Source organism: Mobula birostris, chromosome 12 (genome assembly GCF_030028105.1).
Source record: "Mobula birostris isolate sMobBir1 chromosome 12, sMobBir1.hap1, whole genome shotgun sequence".
NCBI classification, from domain to species: domain Eukaryota; kingdom Metazoa; phylum Chordata; class Chondrichthyes; order Myliobatiformes; family Myliobatidae; genus Mobula; species Mobula birostris.
In genome coordinates this window covers 1,910,790-1,922,340 of record NC_092381.1, presented here as the reverse complement: position 1 = coordinate 1,922,340, position 11,551 = coordinate 1,910,790, and the positions used below count along the sequence as shown (strand labels likewise).

Below are 11,551 nucleotides of genomic sequence, written 5' to 3'. Positions count from 1 at the left end.
GAGAGCGTGAGGTTTGGGGTTTGTACGAGAGAGGGTGAGTGTGTGGGTGTGTACGAGAGAGAGGGTGAGTGTGTCGGGTGTGTACGAGAGAGAGAGGGTGTGTGTGTGGGGTGTGTATGAGAGAGGGTGAGTGTGTGGGGTGTGTATGAGAGAGATGGTGAGTGTGTGGGTTGTGTGTGAGGGAGGGTGAGTGTGTTGTGTGTGCACAAGAGAGAGGTTGAGTGTGTCGGGTCTGTACGAGAGAGAGAGGCTGAGTATGTGGTGTGTGTATGAGAGAGAGGGTGAGTGTGTGGGGTGTGTATGAGAGAGAGGGTGAGTGTGGGGTGTGTATGAGAGAGAGGGTGAGTGTGTGGGGTGTGTAAGAGAGAGGGTGAGTGTGTGGGGTGTGTAAGAGAGTGTGTGTGTGTGTGAGGTGTGTATGAGAGAGAGTGAGTGTGTGAATGTGTATGAGAGAGAGGGTGAGTGTGTGGGTTGTGTCTGAGGGAGAGGGTGAGTGTGTTGGGTGTGCACGAGAGAGAGGGTGAGTGTGGGGATTCTATGAGAGATAGTGAGTGTGTGGGGAGTGTATGAGAGAGAGGGTGAGTGTGAGAGAGAGGGTGAGTGTGTGTAGTGTGTGTGAGGGAGAGGGTAAGTGTGCTGTGTGGGCAAGAGAGTGAGTGTGAGTGTGTGGGGTCTGTACGAGAGAGAGTGTGAGTGTGTGGTGTGTGCATGAGAGAGGGGGAGTGTGTAGGGTGTGTATTAGAGAGGGTGAGTGTGTGGGGTGTGTATGAGAGAGGGTGAGTATGTGGTGTGTGTATGAGAGAGAGGATGAGTGTGTGGGGTGTGTACGAGAGAGGGGGTGAGTGTGTGGTGAGTGTATGAGAGAGAGGGTGAGTGTGAGAGAGAGGATGAGTGTGTGGGGTGTGTGTGAGGGAGAGGGTAAGTGTGCTGTGTGTGCACGAGAGAGAGTGTCAGTGTGTGGGGTCTGTACGAGTGAGTGTGTGGTGTGTGCATGAGAGAGGGTGAGTGTGTGGGGTATGTATGACAGAGGGTGAGTGTGTGGGGTGTGTAAGAGAGAGGGTGAGTGTGTGGGGTGTGTAAGAGAGAGGGTGAGTGTGTGGGGTGTGTAAGAGAGAGGGTGAGTGTGTGGGGTGTGTAAGAGAGAGGCTGTGTGTGGGGTGCGTATGAGAGAGAGTGAGTGTTTGAATGTGTATGAGAGAGAGGGTGAGTGTGTGGGGACTCTTTGAGAGATAGTGAGTGTGTGGGGAGTGTATGAGAGAGAGTGAGTGTGTGGGGAGTGTATGAGAGAGAGAGTGTGAGTGTGTGGGGTGTGTACGAGACACAGGGTGCGTGTGTGGGGTGTGTACGAGAGATAGGGTGAGTGTGTGGGGACTCTTTGAGAGATAGTGAGTGTGTGGGGAGTGTATGAGAGAGAGTGAGTGTGTGGGGAGTGTATGAGAGAGAGAGTGTGAGTGTGTGGGGTGTGTACGAGAGAGAGTGTGATTGCGCGGTGTGTGTATGAGAGAGAGGGTGAGTGTGTGGGGTGTGTGTTAGAGAGAGGGTGAGTGTGAGAGAGAGGGTGAGTGTGTGGGGTGTGTACGAGAGACTGGGTGCGTGTGTGGGCTGTGTACAAGAGACTGGGTGCGTGTGTGGGATGTGTATGAGAGAGAGTGTGCGTGTGTGGGGTTTGTACGAGAGAGAGGGTGAGTGTGTCGGGTCTGTACGAGAGAGAGTGTGAGTGTCTGGTGTGTGCATGAGAGAGAGGGTGAGTGTGTGGGGTGTGTAAGAGAGAGGGTGTGTGTGGGGTGTGTGTGTGGGGTGTGTACGAGAGAGAGTGTGAGTGTGTGCGGTGTTTGTGAAAGAGAGGCTGAGTGTGTGCAGTGTGTACGAGAGAGAGGGTGAGTGCGGGGTGTGTACGAGCGTGAGGGTGAGTGTGCAGTGTGTTTACGAGAGAAATGTTGAGTGTGTGGGGTGCGTATGAGAGAGGGTGAGTGTGTGGTGAGGGTATGAGAGAGAGGGTGAGTGAGACAGAGGATGAGTGTGTCGGGTGTGTATGAGTGAGAGGGTGAGTGTGTGGGGTGTGTATGAGAGAGGGTGAGTGTGCGGTGTGTTCGAGAGAGAGGGTGAGTGTGTGGGGTCTTTACGAGAGAGAGGATGAGTGTGTACAGTGTTTACGAAAGAGAGGGTGAGTGTGCATTGTGTGTATCAGAGATGGTGAGTTTCAGGGGTGTGTATGAGAGATAAGGTGAGTGTGTGGGGTGTGTACGAGAGACAGTGTGAGTGTGTGGGGTGTTTGTGAGAGAGAGAGAGAGGGTGTGTGTGTGCGGTGTTTACGAGAGAGAGCGTGAGGTTTGGGGTTTGTACGAGAGAGGGTGAGTGTGTGGGTGTGTACGAGAGAGAGGGTGAGTGTGTGGGTGTGTACGAGAGAGAGGGTGAGTGTGTCGGGTGTGTACAAGAGAGAGAGGGTGTGTGTGTGGGGTGTGTATGAGAGAGGGTGAGTGTGTGGGGTGTGTATGAGAGAGAGGGTGAGTGTGTGGGTTGTGTGTGAGGGAGAGGGTGAGTGAGTTGTGTGTGCACAAGAGAGAGGTTGAGTGTGTCGGGTCTGTACGAGAGAGAGAGGCTGAGTATGTGGTGTGTGTATGAGAGAGAGGGTGAGTGTGAGAGAGAGGATGAGTGTGTGGGGTGTGTGTGAGGGAGAGGGTAAGTGTGCTGTGTGTGCACGAGAGAGAGTGTCAGTGTGTGGGGTCTGTACGAGTGAGTGTGTGGGGTGTGTAAGAGAGAGGGTGAGTGTGTGGGGTGTGTAAGAGAGTGGGTGTGTGTGTGGGGTGTGTATGAGAGAGAGTGGGTGTGTGTGTATGAGAGAGAGTGAGTGTGTGAATGTGTATGAGAGAGAGGGTGAGTGTGTGGGTTGTGTCTGAGGGAGAGGGTGAGTGTGTTGGGTGTGCACGAGAGAGGGTGAGTGTGTGGTGAGTGTATGAGAGAGAGGGTGAGTGTGGGAGAGGGTAAGAGTGCTGTGTGTGCACGAGAGAGAGTGTCAGTGTGTGGGGTCTGTACGAGTGAGTGTGTGGGGTGTGTAAGCGAGAAGGTGTGTGTGTGGGGTGTGTATGAGAGAGAGGGTGAGTGTGTGGGTTGTGTCTGAGGGAGAGGGTGAGTGTGTGGTGTGTGCATGAGAGAGAGGGTGAGTGTGTGGTGTGTGCATGAGAGAGAGGGTGAGTGTGTGGGGTGTGTACGAGACACTGGGTGCGTGTGTGGGGTGTGTACGAGAGATAGGATGAGTGTGTGGGGATTCTATGAGAGACAGTGAGTGTGTGGGGAGTGTATGAGAGACAGTGAGTGTGTGGGGAGTGTATGAGAGAGAGTGAGTGTGTGGGGAGTGTATGAGAGAGAGAGTGTGAGTGTGTGGGGTGTGTACGAGAGAGAGTGTGACTGCGCGGTGTGTGTATGAGAGACAGGGTGAGTGTGTGGGGTGTGTACGAGAGAGAGGGTGAGTGTGTGGTGAGTGTATGAGAGAGAGGGTAAGTGTGTGGGTTGTGTCTGAGGGAGAGGGTGAGTGTGTTGGGTGTGCACGAGAGAGAGGGTGAGTGTGTGGGGTCTGTACAAGAGAGGGTGAGTGTGTGGTGTGTGCATGAGAGAGAGGGTGAGTGTGTGGGGTGTGTACGAGACACAGGGTGCATGTGTGGGGTGTGTACGAGAGATAGGGTGAGTGTGTGTGGATTCTATGAGAGATAGTGAGTGTGTGGGGAGTGTATGAGAGAGAGTGAGTGTGTGGGGTGTATATGAGAGAGAGTGAGTGTGTGGGGAGTGTATGTGAGAGAGAGAGAGTGTGTGTGTGTGGGGAGTGTATGAGAGAGAGAGTGTGAGTGTGTGGGGTGTGTACGAGAGAGAGTGTGATTGCGCGGTGTGTGTATGAGAGAGAGGGTGAGAGTGTGGGGTGTGTGGTAGAGAGAGGGTGAGTGTGAGAGAGAGGGTGCGTGTGTGGGCTGTGTACAAGAGACTGGGTGCGTGTGTGGGATGTGTATGAGAGAGAGGGTGAGTGTGTGGGGAGTGTATGAGAGAGAGTGTGCGTGTGTGGGGTTTGTACGAGAGAGAGTGTGATGTGTGGGGTTTGTACGAGAGAGTGGGTGAGTGTGTGGGGTGTGTACCAGAGAGAGGGTGAGTGTGTGGGGTGTGTACCAGAGAGAGGGTGAGTGTGTGGGGTGTGTACCAGAGAGAGGGTGAGTGTGTGGGGTGTTTGTGACAGAGAGGGTGAGTGTGTGGGGTGTTTGTGACAGAGACGGTGAGTGTGTGTGGTGTGTACGAGAGAGAGGGTGAGTATGTGGGTTGTGTGTGATGGAGAGGGTGAGTAAGTTGTGTGTGCACAAGAGAGAGGTTGAGTGTGTCGGGTCTGTACGAGAGAGAGAGGGTGAGTATGTATTGTGTGTATGAGAGAGAGGGTGAGTGTGTGGGGTGTGTATGAGAGAGGGTGAGTGTGTGGGGTGTGTACGAGAGAGAGGGTGAGTGTGTGGGGTGTGTATGAGAGAGGGTGAGTGTGTGGGGTCTGTACGAGAGAGAGTATGAGTATGTGGTGTGTGTATGAGAGAGAGGGTGAGTGTGTGGGGTGTGTATGAGAGAGGGTGAGTGTGTGGGGTGTGTACGAGAGAGAGGGTGAGTGTGTAGGGTGTGTACGAGAGAGAGGGTGAGTGTGTGGGGTGTGTATGAGAGAGGGTGAGTGTTTGGGGTGTGTACGAGAGAGAGGGTGAGTGTTTGGGGTGTGTACGAGAGAGAGGGTGAGTGTGTAGGGTGTGTACAAGAGAGAGGGTGAGTGTGTGGGGTGTGTACGAGAGAGAGGGTGAGTGTGTGTGGTGTGTACGAGAGACGGTGCCTGTGTGGGGTGTGTATGACAGAGGGTGAGTGTGTGGGATGTACATGAGAGAGAGTGTGAGTGTGTGGGGTGTGTACGAGAGAGAGGGTGAATGTGTGAGGTGTGTATGTGAGAGAGAGAGAGGTTCAGGTGTGGGGTGTGTACGAGAGAGAGGGTGAGTGTGTGGGTTCTGTAGGAGAGAGAGGGTGAGTGTGTGGGGTGTGTGTGAGAGAGGGTGAGTGTGAGAGAGAGGGTATGTGTGTGGGGTGTGTACGAGAGACTGGGTGCGTGTGTGTGGTGTGTATCAGAGGGTGAGTGTGTGTGGAGTGTATGAGAGAGAGGGTGAGTGTGTGCAGTGTTTACGAGAGAGAGGGTGAGTGTGCATTGTGTGTATCAGAGAGGGTGAGTTTGAGGGGTGTGTATGAGAGATAAGGTGAGTGTGTGGGGTGTGTACGAGAGAGAGGGTGAATGTGTGGGGTGTGTATGAGAGAGAGGGTGAGTGTGTGTTGTGTTTATGAGAGAGAGGGTGGGTGTGTATGCGAGAGGCTGAGTGTGTGGGGTATGTACGAGAGAGAGGGTGAATGTGTGGGGTGTGTATGTGAGAGAGAGAGAGAGGTTCAGGTTTGAGAGAGAGGGTGAGTGTGTGTGTTCTGTAGGAGAGAGAGGGTGAGTGTGGGGTTTGTACGAGAGAGGGTAAGTGTGTGGGGTGTGTATGAGAGAGAGTGTGAATGTGTGGGGTGTGTATGAGAGAGAGGGTGAATGTGTGGGGAGTATATGTGAGAGAGAGAGGTTCAGGTGTGGGGTGTGTACGAGAGAGGGTGAGAGTGTGGTGTGTGTGTGAGAGAGGGTGAATGTGTGGGGAGTGTATGTGTGAGAGAGAGGTTGAGGTGTGGGGTGTGTACGAGAGAGAGGGTGAGAGTGTGGTGTGTGTGTGAGAGAGAGAGGGTGAGTGTGAGGGTGAGTGTGTCGGGTGTGTACGAGAGACTTTGGGCGTAGTGTGTATCAGAGAGAGGGTGAGTGTGAGGGGTGCGTATGAGAGATAAGGTGAGTGTGTGGTGTATGAGAGAGAGGGTGAGTGTGTGTGGGGTGTATGAGTGTGAGGGGTGTGTATGAGCAATAAGGTAAGTGTGTAGGCTGTATAAGAGAGAGAAGGTGAGTGTCTGGGTTGTGGTTCAGAGAGAGTGTGAGTGTGTGGGGTCTGTACGAGAGAGAGTGTGAGTGTGTGGGCTGTGTATGAGAGAGGGTGAGTGTGTGGGGTGTGTAAGAGAGAGGGTGTGTGTGTGGGGTGTGAGAGAGAGGGTGAGTGTGTGGGTGTGTGTGAGAGAGAGGGTGAGTGTGTGAATGTGTATGAGAGAGGGTGAGTGTGTGGGTTGTGTCTGAGGGAAAGGGTGAGTGTGTTGGGTGTGCACGAGAGAGAGGGTGAGTGTGGGGTGTGTATGAGGGAGAGGGTGAGTGTGAGAGAGAGGGTGAGTGTGTGGGGTGTGTACGAGAGAGAGAGGGTGAGTGTGTGGGATGTATGAGAGAGGGTGAGCATGTGGGATGTATGAGAGAGGGTGAGTGTGTGGGGTGTGTATGAGAGAGGGTGAGTGTGTGGGGTGTGTATGAGAGAGAAGGTGAGTGTGTGGGATGTGTATGAGAGAGAGGGTGAGTGTGTAGGGTTTGTAGGTGAGAGAGGATGAGTGTGCAGGGTGTGTATGAGATAGAGGTTGAGTGTGTGGGGTGTGTATGTGAGAGTGTGCGTGTGTCGGGTGTGTACGAGAGAGAGCGTGAGTGTGTGCAGTGTGTACGAGAGAGAAGCTGGGTGTGCGGGGTGTGTACGAGCGTGAGGGTGAGTGTGCAGTGTGTTTACGAGAGAAATGTTGAGTGTGTGGGGTGCGTATGAGAGAGGGTGAGTGTGTGGGGTATGTATGAGAGAGAGTGAGTGTGGGGGGTGTTTGTGAGAGAGGGTGAGTGTGTGGGGTCTGTATGAGAGAGAGGGTGAGTGTGTGGGGTGTTTGTGATTGAGAAGGGATGAGTGTGTGAGTGTATGAGAGAGGGTGAGTGTGTGGTGTGTGTACGACAGAGAGGGTGAGTGTGTGGTGTGTGTTTGAGAGAGGGTAATTGTGTGGGGTGTGTATGAGAGATAGGGTGGGTGTGTGGGGTGTGTATGTGAGAGAGAGGGTGAGGTGTGGGATTTGTACTAGAGAGAGTGTGAGTGTGCAGGGTGTGTACGAGAGAGCGGGTGAGTGTGCGGTGTGTGTACGATAGAGACGGTGAGTGTGTGGGGTGTGTATGAGAGAGAGGCTGAGTGTGTGGGCTGTGACTGAGAGAGGGGGTTAGTGTGCGGTGTGTGTTTGAGAGAGAGTTTGAGTGTGTGGGGTGTGTACGAGAGAGGGTGAGTGTGTGGGGTGTGTACGAGAGAGAGGGTGAGTGTTTGGGGTGTGCGCGAGAGAAAGGGTGAGTGTGTGGGGTGTGTATGAGAGAGAGGGTGAGTGTGTGGGGAGTGTACAAGAGAGAGGGTGAGTGTGTGGGGAGTGTACAAGAGAGAGGGTGAGTTTGTGGGGTGTGTACGAGAGAGAGGGTGAGTGTGTGGGGAGTGTACAAGAGAAAGGGTGAGTGTGTTGCGTGTGTATCAGAGAGAAGGTGAGTATGTGGGGTTTGTACAAGAGAGAGGGTGATTGTGTCGGGTGTGTACGAGAGAGAGGGTGCGTGTGTGGGGTGTGTATGAGAGAGGGTGTGTGCGGTGTGTTTATCAGAGAGGGTGAGTGTGCAGGCTGTGTATTAGGGAGAGGGTGAGTGTCTGGTGTGCGGACGAGTGAGATGCTGAGTGTGTGGGTTTTGTAGGAGAGAGAGGGTGAGTGTGTGGGGTGTGTATGAGAGAGGGTGTGTTGGGGTGTTTATCAGAGAGGGTGAGTGTGTGGGGTGTGTAGGAGAGAGAGGGTGAGTGTGTGTGTGACAGAGAGAGCTTGGGTGTTTTGCAGAGAATGTGTGATGGAGAGAGTTTGAGTTAGCTTATGCCCTGGTGCAAACTGATCTGCTGCTGGAGACAATTTCCGTGTGTATTGTTTTGTGTGTCTGTGTGTGCGTATTTTTGTGTTAGTGTGTGTCTGTGGTTGTGTGTTAGTGTGTGTGCGTCTGTGTGCGCGTGCAAGTGTGTGACTGTGAGTGTGTGTGTTTGTGTGTGTCAGTGTGTGTGTGTCTGTGAGTGTGTGTGTTTGTGTGTTAGTGTGTCTGTGTGATTGTGCCTCTGAGTGTGTCTGTATATGAGTGTGTTTGTGTGTGTGTATGATTGTGTGTGAGTGTGTATGTGTTATTTGTGTGTGTGTGTATTATTGTGTGTGTGAGTGTGTATGTGTTATTTGTGTGTGTGTGTATCATTGTGTGTGAGTGTGTATGTGTTATTTGTGTGTGTGTGTATTATTGTGTGTGTGAGTGTGTATGTGTATTTGTGTGTGTGTGTATTATTGTGTGTGAGAGTGTGTATTTGTGTGTGTGTGGGTGGTGTTTGGGTGGATGGGATGTGGGTTGTGTATCAGTGGAGTGTCTGAGTTTTGCGTGTGTTGGTATTTCTTTGGGTGTGTGTGAGTGGGATGGGGTGTGGGATTGTGTTAAGGTGGTGTCTGATGTGTTTGTGTGTGAGAAAATGTATGTGTGTGTGTTTATGTGTGACTGTGGGGAGTGTTTTCAATGCGAGAAAATCAGACATTCCCTGTCACACTGCATTGGGTTGTGAAACCCGAGATTTATTCCTGCGATTATACTGTGAATTTCCTGATTTCCACACTGTGGCAGTTGGAGCCCACAGTTACACGGAGACTTGTAACAGTGGTGCCAGTAGAGAGTTAGGAGTGTGGGGACTGTGAGGCGAGAGAAAGAGAGTACAATCCTGGAATCAATCAAACGCTACACTGTCGGAAGGCTAGACTCATGCAAGGGTCACTCTGTGGGAGGGGTGGTACTGAGGGAGGGTCACACTGTGGGAGGAGTGGTACTGAGGGAGGGTCACACTGTGGAGGGGGTGGTACTGAGGGAGGGCCACTCTGTGGGAGGGGTGGTACTGAGGGAGGGTCACACTGTGGGAGGGGTGGTACTGAGGGAGGATCACACTGTAGGCAGGGCGGTACTGAGGGAGGGTCACTCTGTGGGAGGGGCGGTACCGAGGGAGGGTCACACTGTGGGAGGGGCGGTACCGAGGGAGGGTCACTCTGTGGGACGGTTTGTACCGAGGGAGGGTCACACTGTGGGAGGGGTGGTACCGAGTGAGGGTCACTTTGTGGGAGGGGTTGTACTGAGGGAGGGTCACACTGTGGGTGTTGGTACTGAGGGAGTGCCGTGTTGTGGGAGGGACACTGCTCAGGGTGGCCTTCTCTACATTCAAAGCCCGGGGGCAGTGTGGGGTGAGGTGTCTGTGGTGGTAGAATTGCAACTTTTGCCAATGGCCTGGTTTGATCTCTCCCGACAGGGACCTGATGCTGGGCGGAAGTGGAAATTAATGTGAGGCAGAGTGTCATTTGAAGATGGCTCCCTTTCAATACCAGTGCTGAACAACTGAACAAATCAGCAGAAAGAATCAAGTCTACCTGGCCCCAACTCCGGGAGAATTGAAAGCTTCTGTGTCCAAGGTTGTCCAATGAGTTGGTGCACAACAGCTGGAACATCTGGTTCACCAGTTACGGGACAACCACTGGAACAGCTGTTTACTGCATGTTATCCTGTTTTGAATCTCAGCTCCAGAAAATTCGTCAACAACATTGGATAACATCTGGACACATCTGTCCAGTTCACTGGTTCACCATCTGGAGACCAGCAGCCCCTAGAACATCTGGGTGCTAAACTGGTGTGACTGTCACGTCCTGTCTTTAGGAACTGCTGTTGTTCTGCCAGTTTCCCAGTTGCAGCCAAACCCCTGGACCATCCGAAGAATTCAGCTGTTCACCGGCTGGGCCCTTGCCCCAAAACATCTGCCAGAACACACGCTCTGGCCGCAAGCCGAGTGCTGGAGCACGATGCGTCGGTCAGCCCTGCTGCCACTCCAGGCCCTGTGGGCCACACTGTGCACCTCCATCGCCCACTTCCCATCATGGGGCCACTACGACCTGTGTAAGACAAAGGTTCACTCGGACCAGGACATGAGCTGGGATTACATGGCCTGCCAACCCGAGGCTGCGCTGCTCACCCGCTACCTAAAGGTCACCCTCGACCCACCCGACAGCACGTGTGGAGACCCCCCAGAGATGTTCTGCTCTCTGGTGAGTGAAACTCAGGCAGCACCTCTGCAGGGAGAGCTGGTGCCCACGGTCCAGGCGGTTATTGACACGGACCAACCCGGGGAATCGGGAAAGTTAAATATACCATCTTTAGAGAGCAGGGGAAGGGATAAACGGGGACCGGGTCGAAGGTGTGGGATGAGGGGGAGAGTTCGGGTGTGTGGGTGGGGATGAGAGTGTGAGGTGAGGGGGGAAAGAACAGGTGTGTGGGTAGGGACGAGAGTGTGGGGTGAGGGGGGAGAGAACAGGTGTGTGGGTGGGGACGAGAATGTGAGGTGAGGGGGAGAGAACAGGTGTGTGGGTAGGGACGAGAGTGTAGGGGGAGGGGGAGGGGGAACAGGTGTGTGGGTAGGGACGAGAGTGCGGGGTGATGGGGGAGAGAACGGGTGTGTGGGTAGGGACGAGAGTGCGGGGTGAGGGGGGAAAGAACAGGTGTGTGGGTAGGGACGAGAATGTGAGGTGAGGGGGAGAGAACAGGTGTGTGGGTAGGGACGAGAGTGTAGGGGGAGGGGGAGGGGGAACAGGTGTGTGGGTAGGGACGAGAGTGCGGGGTGATGGGGGAGAGAACGGGTGTGTGGGTAGGGACGAGAGTGTGAGGTGAGGGAGAGAGGACGGGTGTGTGGGTGGGGACAAGAGTGTGAGGTGAGGGGGAGAGAACAGGTGTGTGGGTAGGGACGAGTGTGTGGATGAAGGGGAGAGGACGGGTGTGTGGGTGGGGACGAGAGTGTGGGGTGAGGGGGGAAAGAACAGGTGTGTGAGTAGGGACGAGAGTGCGGGGTGAGGGGGGAAAGAACAGGTGTGTGGGTAGGGACGAGAGTGTGGGGTGAGGGGGGGAGAGAACAGGTGTGTGGGTGGGGACGAGAATGTGAGGTGAGGGGGAGAGAACAGGTGTGTGGGTAGGGACGAGAGTGTAGGGGGAGGGGGAGGGGGAACAGGTGTGTGGGTAGGGACGAGAGTGCGGGGTGATGGGGGAGAGAACGGGTGTGTGGGTAGGGACGAGAGTGTGAGGTGAGGGGGAGAGAACAGGTGTGTGGGTAGGGACGAGTGTGTGGATGAAGGGGAGAGGACGGGTGTGTGGGTGGGGACGAGAGTGTGGGGTGAGGGGGGAAAGAACAGGTGTGTGAGTAGGGACGAGAGTGCGGGGTGAGGGGGGAAAGAACAGGTGTGTGGGTAGGGACGAGAGTGTGGGGTGAGGGGGGGAGAGAACAGGTGTGTGGGTGGGGACGAGAGTGTGAGGTGAGGGGGAGAGAACAAGTGTGTGGGTAGGGACGAGAGTGTGGGGTGAGGGGGAGGGGGAACAGGTGTGTAGGTAGAGACGAGAGTGTGGGGTGATGGGGGAGAGAACGGGTGTGTGGGTAGGGACGAGAGTGTGGGGTGAGGGGGGAGAGAACGGGTGTGTGGGTGGGGACGAGAGTGTGAGGTGAGGGGGGAGAGAACAGGTGTGTGGGTAGGGACGAGAGTGCGGGGTGATGGGGGAGAGAACGGG

General features: G+C 54.4%; 1 protein-coding gene across 1 annotated transcript in view; it reads left to right on the top strand.

The window, feature by feature from the left end:
• The first annotated feature begins 9,804 nt into the window (after positions 1–9,804).
• The window catches only part of ntng1a (netrin g1a), a 346,601-nt gene continuing 344,854 nt past the window's right edge, over positions 9,805–11,551 (top strand). The window contains exon 1 of the mRNA XM_072274567.1: positions 9,805–10,047. Coding sequence (XP_072130668.1) covers positions 9,805–10,047 — 243 coding nt within the window. The remainder of the gene's footprint in view (positions 10,048–11,551) is intronic.